At 37.0% G+C, this 20673-nt stretch overlaps 1 protein-coding gene across 3 annotated transcripts in view; it reads left to right on the top strand.

Annotated features, from left to right (window-relative positions):
• The window catches only part of PAPD4 (poly(A) RNA polymerase D4, non-canonical), a 38451-nt gene that overhangs the window by 3634 nt on the left and 14144 nt on the right, over positions 1–20673 (top strand). For all 3 annotated transcript variants that reach the window (XM_003642953.6, XM_015277629.4, XM_015277628.4), the window contains 8 exons: positions 1647–1890; positions 2796–2910; positions 3030–3121; positions 4034–4100; positions 11435–11504; positions 13046–13122; positions 15600–15728; positions 20300–20343. In XM_003642953.6, the coding sequence (XP_003643001.2) occupies positions 1647–1890; positions 2796–2910; positions 3030–3121; positions 4034–4100; positions 11435–11504; positions 13046–13122; positions 15600–15728; positions 20300–20343 (838 nt within the window). The remainder of the gene's footprint in view (positions 1–1646; positions 1891–2795; positions 2911–3029; positions 3122–4033; positions 4101–11434; positions 11505–13045; positions 13123–15599; positions 15729–20299; positions 20344–20673) is intronic.

Here is a 20673-nt window from a genome sequence, read left to right as displayed (position 1 = left end):
TGTTTCTTCAGCTGCAACAGGACAAGGAATTTCAGATCTGAGCGTGGTTTTCTCCTGGCATCTTAGAAAAAAGTTACTTATCTTCCTTAGGAGTTCTGAAATAGTAGTCAATATCTGTTAGCACACTTCTTAATAATTTTGTGAATCATCTGATACAGAGCAAATTTTGTAATCTTTCTTCATATTTATTTCTTATATGCAGTTTCTCAACCAGGTTTTTAACAGAAAGGAATTATGAATGAAAATATGGTGTTTAACTGTAATTGAGCATATAGACATCGCATGAACTAAAGATGTTCCTGGTTTCATGCTGCTGCACTCATGCATTTTTTCCTCTTGAAAAGCTGTGCCGTATTAAAAGATTTGCAGCCAAGTAGTTAATCCTTAGATGTCAAGTCGACACTTCTTAAGCTATTTCTGTTGAAACAGTCTCATGTTTGGATTTAACATTACACTGTGTGTTCCTTTAAAACTAAGGGTAGGGATTGTTACCGGAACTTCTCTCACATTTGAAAACTGAAGTGATATTTTGAGATCTCTTCGGTAGAATTTTGTATTTCATTGATAGTACTATCTGTCCTGGTCCCTAGACTGTATTGCTGACAGCTTTTCTGACAGCAAGAAATAATTCCAGTTTCATTAATTCTTAATTCATGGACGCATACGAGCACGTTTGATTTCATGTTGGCTTTTTACTTAATATGTGAACACTGTTGTGCTAGTTAGCTTATATGCATTACTAGATACATAAAAGTTGAAAGTCCTTGTATTTACTTTTTCGTGGGTAGATCATAGTAATCTCTATCAACTTTTTTGTGGGTAGATCACTGTATTCAAATCTTGATCAACTTTCAGTACAATTTATTCTACATAAAAATTCAGACACAAAGGGACCTTCAGATCACTGTGTCTCTTAAAGACAGATAAACTCCTGTGACAGATGAATTACGAGGGAAATACAAGAGTTTGTGTTTGGAAATGAAATGTTAGGTTTATGACCTATACGGCTAACTAGTATCACTAGTTTGATTTGTCAAAAAAATAGTGGTTCTTTTTTTTGCCTGGATGATCTAGTTTACTGCCTGTGTAATCTAAGCTTGGACTGACAAATGCTACATTTTGGTTAGCTGTTTTGTTGATTTATTTTATTTTATTTTATTTTATTTTTGTCCCCACTACTGATTTTACTCATCTCTGAGTATTCAGGATGCACAAAATTTCCTTATTATACTTCTGTTATACAGATTGAGTCCAAATTTCTTTTAAATGTATATTACAAAAAATAAAAAGTAGGTGGTCACAAAAATAGTATGACCAACATTCATCTTTCCAAGCTGACCTGCCTAAATAAGCTTGCCGTTTAGTTTCAACTGATTAGTATAAGTAGTTTTGCTAAGTGGTAGTGTCAATTCATTTAAATGGAAGCTGCGCTTCTGCAGTTTTGTGTTCTGTCCTCTCATTTCAGGTTAATTTCACCTGATGTTTAGAATGGACATGCCATCTACTCTGTAAAAGACTTCACTGTAGTAAAACAGTCATGTAATCAATCATTAGTGTTTGTTCTTTTCAGTAACTACTACTCTTTAATCATAGGTTGAAGCTTGCAAAAAAGCTTGCAAAATTTTCCTTTCCTTTTTTTTCTTTAGGAGACTAAGTGAACAAAGTGTTCCATATGATGTCAAACGGCAGCGATATCGTTCACCTCGCCGTGAAACAACTGTAGTTAGCCAAGCAGTGCCTTCACCAGAAGAAAGTGCATGTTTATTTTCAGGATCATCTCCACTCTTCAATGTGTGTTATGTACCAGATTTAAGTATATGTGTTCCTCGATTGCAAGATGTTTCATTTCCAGATGTTACAGAAACAACACTTCCTGTGGCCAAAGATAAGGTATTGTCTTTCTGTGATCATGTTTGATATTTGCCTTCTGCGTACGCAGGGTACAAGGTTGCTGAGGTAGGCCAAAAAAATTTCAGAATGATTCTTTAACATTGTCACAGTGTCTCTACTGCTGAACTGTCCTCAGAAGACGTATAAAAAACCTGTAGCTGCCACTGCGATCCTAGGCATTTGAAACATTTTTCAGGAATCCATATATTGTTTGCTTAAGCTGTTTGCTTTTAACATTGGTTGAGGAAATCTACATGTCAGCTCTAGAAGCAGCAGAAGTTGGAGGTAGAGTCCATTAATCACAGGCTATAGGAGTAGGGAGAATTCTTATAGAATCATCTAGTGACATCAGAGAAGCTCATTTGTTCTTTCTTAATAATTAAAAAAAAGCTTGCGTTTAGTCAGTGTTAATGTTTTATCTGCACCAACATGGCAAAAGATTTATTTTCATATTTATGTCTGCTTATTATAGCATATAATGGTGGTGTCATTGAAGAGGATCAGTTAGTATCTGTTTTCACCAGAGATCTGATTACTTCTTTAATAGTTTGCATTGTGCAAAATAATGATGCCAACCTACGTCAGTTTTAATACTTCCTTTTGTCCTAGTTACTTGTAGGCAAACAGTTGATGTTTAAATCAGCAGAAGATATTCCTGGTCTTTTACTGCTTTTCCCTGACAGGCTGAAGATACTGATTGAACAATTAAAATACATAAATAAAAATAACAGCAATTTCTTCAGGGCAGGTTTTCAGGATGAATTTAAGTGAATTAAGGTGATGGAACAGGTCATGTGAAACAGTACTGACTCGTATTTCTTAAATGCAGTTTTCTGTTTTTCTTATAATTGCAAGAAGAAAGAACGTTCACTTCCTTTATCTTTACTTTCTGAATGTGTGTCAAGTTAAGTCAGCAGGTTTTGGAGTTGTTTCAAGCGTGCCAACAGCAGACGTGTGATTTGAATAGAAAAGAGCTCTGCAGATCAGAACTCCAGAGGGAAATTCAGCGAATTTTTCCATGTATGTTTTGAATTTCATTACTTAATATTTGTTTGAATGTTGTTGATATTCACAATTCTTCCTTACTCTGAGCTATGATGTGTCACATCAGGTTTTATTCTGTGGTGCTTTGTTTACAGGTAGCAGGCTCTTTTTGGTTGGGTCCTCTCTGAATGGATTTGGCACTCGTACAAGTGATGGGGATTTATGCCTGGTGATTAAAGAAGAACCAGTAAGTAATTAAATATATATTTGTTTGTATGTATCAAGCATATATATATACATATGTTTGTTAGGTGCACTCTCTAACAACATAAACACTTTTTATTCAGTAACATTTAAAAAAACATGTGCTTTTATAAGGTTGGCTTCTAAAATGAGAGAAAAATATCAATACTCTTTTGATTTGATAACATCTTTTTGTGCTGATTATAGCTGTGATTTGTGGGTCTCGTAACATTGCACATACTAAGTTAGCCTTATAAACTCTTTAACCCAACAAAGTGTTCTGAAAATGATCTTTGTCTTCATTTCACAAATGGACAGAGCACAGCAAAACTGAAGTAGGTTGCCTAATATTATTAAGAAGGTTGTCTAAAGAACTCTTATTTAATTTTAGATGCAGGAACTACTTTTAAGAGTGAAACTGTCATTTATTATTTAGATTCTTAGTCACCTATTTCACTGAGCAGGCATGAGGTGGATCTTGGTATGAGAAATAGCAAGAAGTTTTGTAAAAGTAAAATTTTTGTTGAGAGAGTTGATTGAACAAAAAAAAACCCCACTTAAATAGAGCATTGTGTTGAAGGAACTGGAGCATAAATGAAAAGAAAGGAAACAAATTACATTTTTATATGAGTAGGGTTGGTTCCCCTTCATGTTCTATATCTAAGTGTTACTAATAATAGTTACTTAGCATATTGGATATAAATTGGGTATGTTTTGTCTGACTTTTACTGCACTAAATATGTGATGATGAATGTGTTGGTATATGTGTTTGTGTCTTACTGTGTGAATTGGTAGATGTTTTCTGTGGTGTTTATTTTTTCTTAATTAGAAAAGTAAAATGTGCTTATCTCATAAGGGTAAGGAATTTAAATTAGAGACAACAATGTTCTTCTTTAACTTTACTATTATATTTCAGGTAAATCAGAAGACTGAAGCAAGGCATATACTCAGCTTAGTCCAAAAACTCTTCAGTACTAAACTTTGTAAGTTCCAGACTACAGTGAGGTGGTAAGACTATTGGCATTTTTGGAAGTTTTGATGCATGGTTATAACTACTTCAATTGCTTTTCTGTTGTCAAGCTTCTAATCACAGTATTATTTGAAGTTAAAAATACTTAATAACGTTATGGATAGTGTGAGATGGCACTGATAGATAGTAAATAGAGCCTAAATGTTGCTCTCCAAACTAGTAGGCTTCAAGTATGGGCAGGATCTCAGATGATTTTTGAATTAAGAAGTGCAACTAGGAGTGGAAAGGGAGATGTGAGGGAAGTGGTTTTCCTTTTCAGAAACCTGTTACTGGACTAATACTCTTCTAGAATGCATTGCATTTCTGTGGACAGTACTTTAAGAATTTATAAAGTAAGCTGTCACTCACAGAAGACTGCGTAGAAGTTTGTTTAGTTGTTTTTTCTTTTCAGCTTTGATACCTGTGAGATAGTTAAGTAGGGTGCCTAGTGAGGAAAATTTCAGTGTTGACAGTACCAAGATGTATAGGAGGAATAGTTCTTGACCTAAAAGTAAATTCCTCCCGCTTCAAAGAGGTTTTGCAACACTACAGAGTTGGAGCAGAGTGACTGTAAGACTGTGCAGAGGAAAAGGACCTAGGGATGTTAGTCAACACTTGGCTCAACGTGAGGCAGCAGTGTGCTCAGGTGGCCAAGAAAGCCAGTGGCATCCTGTCTTGTTTCAGAAATAACACAGCCAGGAGGCACAGGCAGGTGATCCTCCCTCTGAATTCATTCAGCTGTGCTAAGGCTGCACTTCGAGTACTGTGTTTGGTTTTGGGTCCTTCATTACAAGAAAGACATGGAGGCCCTGGAGCATGTTCAGAGAAGGGCAACAGAGCTGTGGGGGGTCTGGAGCATAAGCCATATGGGTAGAGCTGGAATTGTGCAGTCTGCAGGAGTCTCAGGGGATACCTTATCGCTCCCTACAACTCCCTGAAAGGAGGTTGCAGTGAGGTGGAGGTCAGCCTCTTCTCCCATGTAACTAGTGACAGGAAAGGGGATGGCTTTAGGTTGAGCCAGAAGAGGTGCAGGCTGGGTATTAGGAAAAACTTCCTGAAAAAGTGGTCAGGTGCTGGAACAGGCTGCCCAGGGAGGTCCTTGAGTCACCATCTGTGGAGGTGTTCAGGAAACATGCAGATGTTGTACTAAGGAACATGGTTTAGTGGGCAGTATTGGTGGTGGGTGGATGGTTGGACTAGATGATCTTAGAGGTCTTTTCCAAAATTAATGATTCTATGATTCTAGGTTTTTATACCATTACTTGAATTATTAAAAATCACACCATTTACTATTATCAGTGACTGTCCCCCAGTTCTCAGTCTTGTGATACAGTCTTTGATGACACTCTTTACTCCTGCAATGGCAACAGGAACTATAAATTTCTGTGCAGACTTCAGAATTTCTGTACAGGCAGATGTGCATATGTGGCCAAGAAGGCCAGTGGCATCCTGGGGTGTATTAGAAGTGGTGTGGTTAGTAGGTTGAGAGGGGTTCTCCTCCCCCTCCACTCTGCCCTGGTGAGACCGCATCTGGAGTACTGTGTCTAGTTTGGGGCCCCTCAGTTCAAGAAGGACAGGGAACTGCTTGAGAGAGTCCAGCACAGAGCCATAAAGATGATTAAAGGAGTGGAGTATCTCTTATGAGGAGAGGCTGAGGGAGCTGGATCTCTGTAGCTTGGAGAAGAGAGAGAGATGACCTCATTAACGTTTTTAAGTATGTAAAGAGTGTCAGGAGGATGGATCCAGGCTCTTGTCAGGGACATCCAACAACAGTACGAGGGGCAGTGGGTGCAAACTGGAATGTAGGAGTTTCCACGTAAACATGAAAAGACTTCTTCACGGTGAGGGTAACAGAACACAGGAATGGGCTGCCCAGAGAGGTTGTGGGGTTTTCTTCTCTGGAGACATTCAGAACCCACCTGGAGGCATTCCTGTGTGACCTGATCTAGGTGTTCCTGCTCCGGCAGGGGGATGGATCTTTCAAGGTCCATTCCAATCCCTGACATTTTGTGATTCTGTGATCTTTCAACCTGTCCTTCAGAAGCTTACTTGAAGAGCAGATGTGTTTGTCTTAGCATAGGTATCTGATATTTAATGACTTACTTCTGCTGTTCTGTACTGATAGTTGTTTAAGTAGTCCTGAGCTTAGTCTGGTACACTTGCAAGTAATACAAGTAATTTCCATTGCTGAGAAATACAGTGATAAATTAGTTTGTTTTCAGAGACCAGAAAGGGAGCATTTAAATAATTACTGTTGCACTGTCTTTTTTTTTTTTTCTTCAAGAGGTGTTTGAGAGAGTTTTAGAGAAAAATAAGTTTGTTTTCCAGGGTGTACTACTAACAGAAAGACATCCCTGTCATGGGACAACAGTCCCTGAAAGTTGTTCTTCTGCTATTACCCTCCATGAATGGTTTCCTAGTTCTCTGTTATATTGCATGTGCTTTTGGTAAACTTCATTTAATCCAACTGCTCTTTGGAAGATGAGGCTAGACAAAATGCCTCTGATACTACTGCTCCTGTCTAATTCTGTAAGCTGTGGTATGTAGACCTCTTAGATCATCTCATAATTTTAACACCATTGTGGACATAAATTCATCTATCTAGCCATCTATCCTTGTGTCATGTAGATGGAGCTGGTAGGATAAGGTTATTCAGAAGTGTTCATGTGACTCAAAATAAAAATGCTTTTCTGTATAACTCCTTTTCATTTGTATTTAATTCATTTACAAACTTCTTTTCAATTGTGCTGAAGTTCATTACAAGGAGGTTTTCCAGTTACTCTGTTGAAAGCTTATTTAAACAAATACGATTCTCATCCGCAATTTAAGAATAGCTTGTGTGATTTGGAATGGGATGGTTATTTTGTTTACTTTCCCCAGGCTAGCCCTCAGAAGCTAATAGATTCATATGCATTCTCTTCACCTCTAGGAAAGCAATATTAGCAGTACGCTTCTGTGGTGTCTTGTGGGCACTCCTATAGGTTTGTGGATTCAGGCTTTACTTGCATAGAAATAGAGGAAATGTGCCTCTTAAAACTAAGTTCTTAGTCTGGCTTTGTGAAAGGGTTAAAGGGCTAAAAAGAAGTTTTTTGGTGGATTTTGTTTTGGTTTTGTTTTTTTTTTTGTGAGGCAGCATTTGTGAAATAGGTAGTATTGTAAGCTTTTTTTAGTCTTTTACTACATTACCATAGAATAGAAACTTGGGATTTTTTTCTAGCTGTACCTCTCATCATTCTCTTTTTTCCTGGACTGTGATGTTTTTGTACACTTAAAAATGAAAGCTAAAATAAGTGTGTGAAACTGTTCTTACATCACTGTACAGCTTATGTCAATCCTTTTCTCAGCTTCTCACCTCTCTTTTATATAGACGATCTTCAGAACTTTGTGCCGTCTCTTTTACTCTTTATGTTATTAACTCAGATTTTTAGATGAGTGTTCCACTCAAGGAGTTCCCTAGTTGGATTCAGCATTCATGTAAACTCCAGCTTATTTCATTTTAGGTTTGCAAAAGTTAATAAATATGAGCAAGAAACTCAAGGCCATCAGATTTAAAGGCTGTGTTGTCACTGCACTTAGAACACTGACTGAAATAAAGATGTGTTCTTTTTTGAATTGTCAAGTTGCATAGTCAAGCAGGAGGAGGCTTCTGATATTTATTCAGTATTTTATGTGACGTGTTGGTCTCAGAGGTAGGTATTGTGTTTCAGATAGAGTAGAGGGATATATTACTGCAATCCTTACATCTTCTTTCAAAGATCTATATGGATTTATTATAGATATATTTGTTCAGATACCTGCATGTGTATATTTCTACAACACCGGCTCACGTGCAGAACTGTCTTTTACAAATGCGAAAAGTGAATTCAGGCTGATAACTGTTAGGTGTATTGATGAAGAATATAATACAAACCAGCAAGAATTAAACCTCAGTTTTATTACTCTCTTTAGATTAATTCAGTCTAGGCAGGATTTATTTTAACAGCAGTTTAGCTGTAGTATGTTCATTGATGTATACTGCCTGAATTAATTATAAAGAGTTTTTCTCTTAGTTGTATAAAGAAATGCAGTAGTGGTCAGAATAGAGAATAGGATTTCAGAACATAATCCTCATAGCAGCTGTCTAGTAGGGAACTTGAGCTCAAATCAGTGACCTTGAAGGATTTTGCAAGTAGGTGAGAATATAAGGTATTTAATGGTAGGGACATAAATCTTTCTTATTTTCCAAACATGACGTAGAAAGAATAACATTATGTCTTAAGAAGAGCACCCTTCTACCTAATTAGCATTAAGATCTTCAAGCTTTTCCTCTTACCTCCTTACTCACTCATATACAGTTTATAAATATATATACCTCATATATATATATATATGAGGTAAAACAGAGGGCTGTAATAACTGTGACTTAGAAACATTGCCACATCTCCCTGTTGAATTCTTCACAACTGTGTTTAGCATCTGTAAACTTCCTGCCATAAAACCAAATGTTACTAACTACACTCCTGTTTGTTTTACTCTATCATTGAGAGGGTGAAATTTAATGGGTTTAGAATAGCATGAATCTTTTACTTAGTTTAGAGTAGATACAACACGAGATTATTATGTTTATTGTATGATGTTATCATTATATGCCAGTTAGAGTAAATTGACAGTAGACTATATTTATAATGTTTTGTTCTGTTAATGGTTTGTCATTCTCTAGGACTTGTGTCTAATTTTCATTCAGTTTGTAAGATATAACTTAATATAAGAGGAAGAAAACATTTGTTCAGTTAAAATATGGTTTTGCAAAAAGATGTCACTTTACAAGAAAAGTGAATTCTGGACATGAGTGATTAATTCATCCTGTGCTGGATGATATGGTCCTAGGTACTTCATTAATCTGCATTCAGAGTGCCTGAATATCTAGTTTATCTTTCATTAGTATAAAGCTACTAATGAGATCAGGCTGTATGTGTAGGATGCCAAAGATCATTTTGTCTTGTACCATGTGTAGAATTAATATTTTTGTACAGTCACTTAATCATTTATTCTTCAAAAGAAAAGATAGAATTAAATTGCTTAATCTGAAATTCTGCATGAATAGTTTATTTTATTTATGATGACGGAGCTTAGTCTTCACTGGATTGATTATGTTTTTTTCACTACAGCTGAAGTGGCATCTGTAACTTGCTTTCATTTACATGCCCAAAACTGAAGTTGCTGTGTGGAATTCTTTACAAGATTTTTGTGTATACCTTCTGGTCATAGCATCAAGATCAGATAGCATGCTAAGATGCTTATTCAATCTGTATTTATTTTAGAATTCGCCGTCTACTACAATCTACTGTTTATGTACAACAGAGATTCTGCTAACAGTGTCATCATCATGAGCCACTAAGAGTGTTAGCATCAGGTCGCTGCCTTTTGACATTATCAGTTCTCCTTTACCCTTGGAAAACAGATTGGACTTGATTGCTTTTATTTTTCTTAGCCAAATAACTTGACACAAATACCTACCTAGTGCTGGAAGGTACTTGTAAACAAGTATATGTTTGGAAGTGGGTTTCCACTAGAACAAATCCCATTAACACCTAACAGTCTCTTGAGAAGGACTGTAAGTGAGGAAAGTTAAGTTGCTGTGGCATGCATACAGATACTAACAGTTGTCTCCCACACACTATGTGTCAGGTGTCTTTATCATAAATTTTGCAAAGAAAGAAGACAGGATTCTATAGCTTTAAGTTCTGGTGAGTTGTGAAAAGAGATTTGGATGTCAGCAGGTACAGGTAGAAATAGATACATTAGTGTAAGTTGTACTGCATTGTATGTCCAGTGAAGATAGACCACAGTACCAGCTGTAAGGTTCTTCCTTTATAGTAAGGTAGTAAGATTGACTTTTCCCTCTCTGGGTATGTATTGAAGGTAGAGGAGTGTGTGTGTGTGTGTGTGTGTGTGTGTGTTTGTCTGTCTATGTGTTGCTTGGGATCATATATGCATTCAGATCTAAGTAGAGGATTGTTTCATCAAATATGTCCAAACAGCATATCCATAAAGTACTTTCAGAAAGTCCCAAAGAGTTTCACTTGAAGATACCACCTGAGCACAATAGAGCTGGCAGTATTCAATCAAAGTAGCTATCCAAACTGATAGAAATTTGCTTTCCAAAAAGTAAACATCAGCTTTCATTTAAGGTTACCTTTAATCTATGCTGCTCCTATCTTTTTCACACTTATGAGTTCTAATTTGAGGTTAACTTACAGAAACAAGTAGAAAATGTCTGAAGTTAACTATGGTCAAATATAAATGACCTATATTTTGCAACATAAGAAATGACTCAAACTGTGATTCTTGCCCAAGCACATGCCATTTAAACTACAGACTCATTCTTTCTTTATTTTCCATTGTTGTCTTGTGGACATTTTGTATTTAGGATTATGGCAAACGTTAAGAGTGGTCTGAGGTACTGTGGAGAACTGATAAATGGCAGGTAACATGACTGATACAGCAGTTTTGGGTAGCAAAGTGCAAAGATGCAATTGGTGGCACTGGATTCATCTGGCAGGGGTTCATGTGTTTGGTTTTGGGTGTTGATACTTTGAGGATAATAATCTGAGGTGCAATCCTGTGGTGTGTACTTAGTGTATGTCCTATCTCCTTTAAAGCAAAAGGTACTCCATCTTTGTTTGAAAGTGATATCTTAGCTGCAAATCACATTTCCTGTTTTCAGGATTAATTCATCGGAAAAAGTCTTTCTTGGTACTTACTCTATTGATCAAAGAAACAGATTTTAAGTGAAAATTTAAGCATTATATGTGCACAGTGAATATACAGTTACACTACTATTTTTGACCAGTACAATGTGTAGTTTCTATCATAAGAAAATTAGACTCAATTAAAGGCTATGCAGCTGATCACATCCCACTTGGTGTAACGTAGTGCTGAGCTTAGCTATCTGGGGGTATGGTATATAGGTGTGTTCTTGCTCCCTTATTTTTGATCTGTAATGATAGTAGAAATCCTGAATAATGTAAGTACTTCTTGGTGAGGGCACTTCAGACTGGCATTCCCTGTGTTCAAATTTCTTGGAAGTATTTCCTGCCGAAAATTTTTAAACTATTGTTCTAATGTTTAGTGCATTTTTATACTCTTTCCTAGATTGCGCTTTCACAGCAGTTGCTAAATGTTACCTAATGTAGCACCACCGTTCTGAGAATATTTTTGTTAAGTGTAATAAGCTTCTGTTTGCTATAGATTGTTCAGTTTGACTCCAGGAGGTTTTTTTTTTAGGCATCCTGCATGAAACTTAACTAAATATTTTCTCTCTTTCAGCAAGTTACATTGAGCGACCTCAGCTGATTCGAGCAAAAGTGCCAATAGTGAAATTCAGGGATAAAGTCAGGCAAGTACTCTGTTTGGCTTCATTTCTTGGACTTCGACAAGGGAAAACAGTCTGTGTGTGCTCTCTATATAAGTTAGCCCATTGAAGTCTTTTGTTATTGTTGTTTATGTTGTGCTATTGTTGTACTGTGAATCTGTACAGCTAGTGTGCAGTGGCAGAGTACTTCCTTGGCGGTCCAAAACTCTTCTGGTGGGACTGCTGATTCATTTCTGTGATGTGAACTAATAGCAGGACATTGTGTATTTCTATGGGCAATTTGTGTACTGGGAATTCCAGTTGACAGATGCATTGTAAGAGGGGGGAAAAAAATGATAGGAAGTAAACTGTTGTGAAAAACAATTTTTCTTTCCGTGGAAACAGCTGAACTATTGAGCTACTTAAGGACCAGTCCACAGCTTTTTAAAGTATGCAAAACAATACTAAAACAATATTTAGTTTCTTGTAATGGCATAGTCTTCTGAAAAGGAGAAAATATTTTAAATCAAGAAGACAATCTTCTGCCCTCTTCTAGAGAGGTATTCTATGTTTAAACAAAGTGTGGTGTTATATGTTTGATTCACAATATTATGTACTAATTTCATGGCCTTTTTTACAAAGGAGAAGTAATTGCAGTGAAGTGGATGTGTTATATATTCTTTTATTAGTTGTGTATTTGTTAGGAACAAATGAAAATAAGTAACCAAAAGGAGTATACTAGAACAGGGAACAATGTAGTTCTTACCTGGTATAGTAAGTATCTAACATTGTGAAGGAAAGCCTACAGAGCATGGAAGCAAGGGTGGGTAACCTGGAAAGAAAACATCCAGTGATGGAGTTTGCCACTTTAAAAGCCCAAATGGAATTGAGTCAGTCAAGATACGTCAAAGGCAATATGGATGGCTTCTACAAGTACATCAGTGTCAAAGGAAAGAGTAGGGAAAATGTGGATCCAATGCTGAATGGGACTGGGGGTGTGGTTTCACAGAACAGTGAAAAGGCTGAGGTACTGAATGCCTTCTTTACAAGCAAGACCAGCTTAGAAGAATCCCAGATCCCAAACACCAAGGTGAAAGGCTGGAGCGGAAAGGGTGTTACCCTTAGTGGAGGAGGATTAGATCATAGAATACTTGAGCAAACTGGACATTTGCAAGTCGTAGAATGATAGTTCACTGTTGTGATCTGCTGGATGAATATGTTGGAGAATCCTTACTAGCATCAAATGTGTCCTTGGTAAATCATGTGTTAGAATTCTATGTGGGAGAAAGATTTGTTAAAATTTCAACAATTATATGTTAAATTGTTCTGTGTTCTACATTTGTATCTACATATCTACATATATTCTCCATAAAGACAGCTATATTTGATTATGCAGTTGAAGTCTACAAATAATTCAACTATCATAGACAAAACTGGAGTAAGAATCAAATCTGTAACTTGTACTGTCTGGGAGGCTTCTAAAGTATAGTTATCTTAAGGGTGCATTTCTCCACCTCTGTCACTTGGTTGGTAATAAATACTTTGTAAGTTGTACCATGATTGATTCTTTTTATTTTTCCTAACAGCTGTGTGGAGTTTGACTTGAATGTAAATAATATTGTAGGAATAAGAAATACATTCCTTCTGAGAACCTATGCATACAGTAAGTTTTTAATTTATTTCCTTGTTTCTATGAATTTAACATGCTTTCTTAGTTTATATTTTGGTATTGATAGACTATGAAAATTCAGTTCAGTAAGGAACTATATAAGATTACCAGTTAGCCACAGCAGTTAGATTTAAGCCAAATTTCCTTCTCTCTTTGTATTGTGTGTATGTATGGATTAAACCCTGGGTGTCCAACCTTCTGACAAGAGGCATTACTTTCAGAACAGCCCTTGTAAAATGTACAATATTGTTCATTTATAAGTAACAAAGCATTTTATTTTTTTTATATTTTTCTTAAAAATAATGAAAAGAGAACAAAAACAAAATTAGTGGGATATTTGATCTTGTTTTTCTAAAACTGACACATCAGTCTGGTTTAGTGGAGGTGGTTACAGTGCTTAATGAGCCCTCAAAGTGTTCATCAGAGAATTTTGCTGAAACTTAACTCTTCCTTTACTTCATCCTTGATGAAGGATCCTTGACAGTTGTTCACAAATGTGTGTACTGCCAAAAATCAATGACATGGATAAGTGTGGTTGTGAAGCAAAGGATCTTTTCCTCTGGGAAGAGAGATCTTAGGAAAGGTGAAGAAATGTGATCGGATTTTGAAGTTGAATATCTGATTGCAATTGTATACATTCCATTTGAAAATTCATAGGTAATGTATTTACATCAAGTGAAAATGGTATCACAGACATAAATCGGTTTTCTTTGCAATCTTAAAACCTATTTTCAAACTCCTTTATTGAAATGGAAAGCATGGCTGCGTATTCTTCATAGTTCACAGCACTGTATTTAGCCAGTGAATCAAAATGCATGCAATTATTTGCCATCACTTGAGTCAGCACTGCCAACCCCATGCTCTGGTTTCAGATGACAGTGTTTATAGTGTACTGTTGGCTTGGTTGTTGCTGAGCGATAGGTGCATGCCTAGGGCCACTCTGTGCTGAAGAGCTGTCACTTCCATAGTGTGGGGCATTGGGAGGGCCGCATTGCCAGCCACGTTAGGCTGTCTATAGGCCACAGGTTGGACATGCCTGGATTAAACCGATGTGTCAGCTAGGTATGTTTCTAATTGAATACTATAATATTCAGAAGGTAACAAAGATTCTTCATATTAAGGCCCACATATCTGTTACAAGATATAAAGTTTTCTGTAGATAAGGAGGGAGGGGAAGGGGAACAGTGTCAAACACATTGTTGTACTGTTCACTTTATTTTGTTTCCTGACAGTTATTAATCAGTGTGTGTGGCTGATAGCTAGCTGTAGCTGTATGTTCTTATAGAGCCTTTTCTTGGAAAAATACAAAATACTGCTTCAGTTCTTATACTCACCCCCAAAATAATATGGGTTGTCTCCTCTCAGGCATTTGTGTTTCAGAGGAGGATTGTGAAACAGACTTCATAATGAGAAGTAACAGGACTCTAGTAAACTAAGCTTTTCATACTTGGCAACATAGTATTTTTTAGTGGATCCATACATAAGCAGCAGACTTCAGACTAATCACAGGATCATAGGGGGTGGAAGGGATCTCTGGAGATCATCTGCTTCAACCTACTGCTAAAGCAGGTTCCCTAGAGTAGGTTACATAGGGAAGTGTCCTTGTGGGTTTTGAATATCTCCAGAGAAGGAGGCTGCATGACCTCTCTGGGCAGCCGGTTCCAGTGCTCTGTAAGTCTTTCTCTCATGTCCATATGGAACTTCCTGTGTTCCAGTTTGCGTTCCAGCTTAGCCTCTCTGTTACACACAGCACCTCCCCACCTCACCTTTACTGCCTCTCCCTCCTAAAAAGCCCAGGACTGTCTGCTGTGACAGACATCCCAGAACTGTTTTCCACCACGTCTTGCCAATTGTGTCAAAGCTCTGGAACTGAGCCAGGGCTTTTGAATCCTCTTTCTTGTTCCTCATGCTATGTGGATTTATGTAGAAAAGAAACCTACTTAGACCAAGGCAAATTACAAAATTAGGATTTGAGTGCATGATTACTGCTTTCATGGACTTCAAAGAAAACTTAAACATAATCTTATTCTCTTCCAATCATGAGAATTGTTTTCCCTACCCTCAAAGCTTATATCATGTAAATTTAAAATATTTACATTTGGTCTGTCCTGACAGCAAGTTAATTCAGGGAATTTATATAATAAACTGGAGAGAACTGAGAACGCAACACTGCTTTGTTGACTGGTGGATCCAGTTTTGCCTTAACTGCGAGTTACATTGCAAGAGTTAAGCTGGCTAGGTATCTCTAGATCTTACTCCTCAAATGATTGCTTTTCAAATGCAAATATTTTTTGTGACTTTTATGAGGTCGATAGAAGTTGTAGAATGGTTAAGTACTTTCTGTTAAAAGTTTGCAAAAGGTAACCTTAGAATGCAAGAATGGTATCATGTTGATCAAGAAGGAGCAAAAATTGACTAATTGTTGCCTAGTTGAATGTACTTTTTTTGAAAAGTATTTATTTTATTTACAGTTGAGAAACGTGTTCGTCCATTAGTACTGGTTGTTAAGAAGTGGGCGAGTTTTCATGACATAAATGATGCCAGCCGTGGTACTTTAAGCAGCTATAGTCTTGTGTTGATGGTTTTGCACTATTTACAGAGTAAGTATGTTTTTGCATGTTAAAAATACCATTTTTGAAGTTTATATTTGTGTAGTTCTCCTCCTTAAAAAATGTTAAACATTGGCAGAAATCATCTTCCACACAGAAAAATCTGAAAAGGAGTGATTTTACTTCATTTCCCAAGTGCTGTGATTTGGTATAAAAAGTGGACCTACTCTCTGGAGGCAGTTATCAGCTTTTAAAAAGAAAAAAGAAGAGAAAAAAAAAAAAAAAACAAACACAGAATTTGCAGGACACTGTTTAAAATAAACTCAAGCTCTAGTTCCTGAAAAATATGCCTGTGTTGAAAAGGACTAAGCTTGAAAGTAACAATTTCTTTTTAAATTTTGGGAACTTTTAAGCAAATATGAGACAAATACTGAGGGATTGTTTTTTCTTGTTCTTATGTGCAAAAGACTTGTGGAGGGGATGCACCATGTGGTTAGACTTTGCTCTGATTTGGACTTTCCTTTTGTAAAGTGTCTGATGTTGAAGACCATTAGAAGTTGGGATATTTAACTGCAAGGGGCAGCATCTTTTTCTTGTGTCTATAGTATGTTGAAACATTCAACATCTGTTTGGAGCAGGAGAGCTTTACCTGAAGCTGCGAGGACCACTGCTGAGAATTCAAGAAAGTCATACAGTCTAAAAATGTTCCTGAGGAATAGATGGAAATAAGCTTTCCCCCATCCCTTTCTGTCACTAGAGGAAGACCACTTTTGTAATTTTGCAGTTTGCAATTCTTGCTTAAGACTTAAGGAATTACGTAGGAAGTCGTTTAACTCAATATGAGTTTCTTCACTGCTTATTGTGAGATAAGTAATTTCACAAGGGAAGGCAAGAAACCACTGGAGAGTACATCATATGGAGTAATAAACCTGTAGAACTATTTTCTGAATTCCTGTCAGTTCACACATAAACTTTGTGTTTTGCTGCTTAATTCTATTTCAATTTTAAAAATACATTAACAGTTCTTTCAACTTTTTTTTTGTCAGTTTGTGTAGGTTTTTTGTTATATTTTTTTTATTCTTTTTTTCCCCCATTCTTTGAATCATATGAACCATAGAAGGGCTTGGGTTGGAAGCAATCTCAAGGATTATCAAGTTCCAAGCCCCCTGCCAAAGGCAGAGTTGTAAAGCACTAGATCAAGTACTAGTTCAGAGTGCCCAAGGCCCCATCCAACCTGACCTTAAACACCTTCAGGGATGGGACATCCACATCTTCTTTGGGCAACCTGTTCCAGTACCTCACCATTCTCTCAGTAAAAAAAAACTTCCCCAACATCTAATGTAAATCTCCTTTCTTTTCATTTATAACCATTCCCCCTTGTCCTATCTGTATCTGCCCTTGTAAAAAGTTATTCCCCTTACGTTTACAAAGTTTCTTTAAATATTGGAAGGCCGCAATGTGTTCTCCCCACAGCCTTTTTTTTTTCTTTCCAGGCTGAACAAGCCCAGCTCCTTCAGCCTGTCCTCATAGGACAGGTGCTCCAGCCCTTGGATTGTCTTCATGGCCCTCCTCTGGACCCTCCCCAGCAGCTCCACATCCTTCCTGTGTTGGGGGCCTCAGCGTTAGATACAGTAGTCCAACAGGGTCCTCATGAGAGCAGAGTAGAGGGGGACAATCACCTCCCTGTCCTTGCTGGCCACCCCTCTTCTGATGGAACCCAGAATACCATTGGCCTTCTGGGCTGCAAGCACACACTGGTGGCTCGTATTAAGTTTTTCATCAACCAGGACCCCTAAGGCCTTCTCAGCAGCCTCTATATATGTCTGAGTTTACTTCAATTCAGTGCAAAATCTTGCACTTCGCTTTGTTGAACTTCTTCTTTTTCTCCTCTATTCTCCTATGTTCTTCTCTTCTTTAATCCATTGGAAAGATGCAGTGTTTAGGTCATCATACAGCTTATTTGGCCTGGAATGAAGACACTGTAGAGTGAGCAGCCAAATATTTATTAGTTTCAAGATCATACTATACCCACTCTGTTCTAGGGTGGAAAGCTTGTTTATGATAGTTGACTCAAGGTGGTAGTTTTCTTTCAGCTGAACAATACGTGTAGTAGAGGACCTAGGAGGATGTTTGTGTGTTTGGCATCCAGCTGGCTATGTTAACTTTGATGCCTACACCATGTGCATACTATTAACATACAAATCCCAAGGACAGTAGAATGTAAGCATGTCTGTCCTGTGTGTTGTTTTCTCTACATGTGCTGTGGTGGAATTCCATAGATTTATTTGTTTCTGTGGAAAGGAAACATCAAGTCTGTTGTCATAGCACCGAACCCATACTTTAGGCAACTGAGTACTTCTGTGTAGATCCTTAATAAAATGCAAGCATATATATGCATATGCGATTTATTTGGAGGAGGTGAAATGACAATCAGCTTTAAAAGGCTGAAGTAATTTTTAGGTGCAAGGTTGGAAATATTGGGAGCTACATTGCAGTACAAAGATGGCCGTGTAAAGGTGAAGCACAGGCAGGAAAGGTGAAAAATATCTTTATACAGTCTAGCAATTAGTGAAGATCTTAACAGTGACTTGATAAGCATTTAGCGACTGATATGACTCTTTTAGTGGAACCTGCCCTTTTCAGTTGGCAGTTTATTCCCCAGATCTATTTTCAGTGTCACAGTAACTCCGGATGCTGATGGCGAGTGGGGAATTTCTTCCGTTGGATGCTGTGTGCGGTCATGATCATCCCATTACTGGGTCATGCGTCAAAGTACAAAAGAAATAGTAGGAGTTACTAGTGAGTATAAACGTGTAGGCCTGAAGTAATGTTAACAACTTCGCAAGCATGAGTGCACTTGCAGTAGTCATTTGTGGCAGCTGCCACAGCTGTCTGAGAGAGGAGAAAGTTTGAATAATTATTTTTATGGAAATCTGTGTGATCAGTCAGCTTCCTAAGGAGTAATAGAAGTCCACAGACCAAAGGGGGGCCTTTTAACTGTGCTTTGTCATCTTTTCTGCCTAGAAAAGGCAGTCATCTGGTCGTGCATCTAGCACCTAATCTTTTGTAAACACGTCAAGGTTTTTTTGTTTGTTTGTTTGTTTTTACTTCTACTACATGCATGTAGTAATACTGAAAGCGGCTTATGTCCCAGTCACAGAATTTTCTAATGGGGCTTTTGTTGATGGTACTAGGGAAGAAAAAAATGTAATATAAAAGCTTTCTTTTGCAGGAGATAGTGTCCCTATCTTCACCAGGCAAACTGTTTCCCTTCTTAATCCGTTTCAGTGTTCTCATACTTGTGCAGAAAACTCAGAACCTTGGTTTGAGTTTATTTCTTAAATACATCAGTGTCTTATGAATGAACCTCCAGGTAGCAGGTCCAACTGTCGTTATAAATTAGGAAAACAGAAACTTGTGGCAAATGCTAGTGGTAAGTAATTTTTCCACGCAACTCCATCCTCTCAGTATATTATACAGACCCAGATGAAGTATCTTAATTACTCGTATTGCCTAGATCTTGTTGCCATTTCTTTCATTATGGCAGAGGATAGGAAAATATTCCAAACCTTATAGAAATAAAATACTCTTTCATATTTGTAAAAACCCATCAAAAAAAAAAAAGATTATTCAAGCAACTGCTAGTTCATATATTATACTCTTTGAAGGTATCCCGAGCATGCTGTGAGAATTCTGCTGTTCTAATTTTTGGTCCCTGTGGAAGAGGGATTCTTTAACATCTCTTCCCCTGTGAGACCTTGTTTGAAGGTTGAATCAGGTGATGTAGGTAACTGTGTAAAAAGACATGGTATGAGGTAACGTTAAAAGTTAAGTACAAGAACTGTGCTAACAGTGCTGTCAGTGCTCTGATTCTTTAGAAGGATGTTGATACTTTGGGATTTTTTTTTTTCCACCTTTAGCACCATCAGACCTGGGAGATAATGTTTTCTCTCTTAATTTTATTGTGTAGTTTGTTTTCCCTATTCGTGACTTTAAAAAGTTATAATTATTTAGTTTATGTTGTGTTAGTACTGTTATTGTCTGTATGATCTTAATATCCTGCTTGCCATTCAGTAGACCAGCTAAGAGCCTTTGACTTTATTGTGTTATATGGATAGGAACGGCTATTAAGTATTCGGTGTTTTATCTTAAAGTTATGTTCAAGACGCAGTATATAATACTTAGCAGCTGAAAATTGTATACTTATGCAGTATATAGAGATTTCCTATGCTTTGGCAGAATCATTTTAAATTTAGGGGAAAAAATGAGTGAAGCTATGATTTGCCTTTTGAAAATCTAGATGAATTTCTTATAACAATGAATTAACATAAATTTTCGAAGTCACGTAGTACCCAGCTGCTGTAGAATTTTTCGTGTCTTTTGCAAATAGCAATGTCTTAGTATCAGTGTCTGCCCTTAGCTGCATTAACTCCTTATACTACTGCATACAAAATAAAGCAATATAAATATTTATGGAATAATTTTTACTTAATGCATGCAAGTGAAGTTCATAGTGGATGTTTCTAAGATAGAATTTCAGTCCAGTCCATTGAGGTAATCAGTGATACTGTTTCCTATCAATTACATGAATCACAGCAACTTTGAACTTTTTTTTTTTATAGCCCTACCTGAACCCATCCTTCCATCCCTCCAAAAAAATTACCCTGTAAGTGTTTCTTATGTATTTACTACATCATGTATGTATATGAAACTACTTATCTAAAATACATGAATTGTTAAGTGTCTATAATGGGTTAAATTAAACAGTTTGTAAGCCTGGTCATTGATAGAATAAACCTGAGTGTAAAAAGGGCTATTTACTTCTTTTGATCATTTCTTTAGTGAAAACAACTTTCTTTATAAGAGTAGATTTCACTCAATCAGAAATGTGTGCTAATGACAGCTGCTGACCTAATTCTCTCTATGTTGAACTGAAAATATCCCTGTATCCTCTGTAACTTTGATTGCTATTTCTTAATAAGTTTAGTAGTGTTGT

Source organism: Gallus gallus, chromosome Z (assembly GCF_016699485.2).
Source record: "Gallus gallus isolate bGalGal1 chromosome Z, bGalGal1.mat.broiler.GRCg7b, whole genome shotgun sequence".
NCBI lineage: Eukaryota > Metazoa > Chordata > Aves > Galliformes > Phasianidae > Gallus > Gallus gallus.
This window is presented reverse-complemented; position numbering and strand designations above follow the sequence as displayed.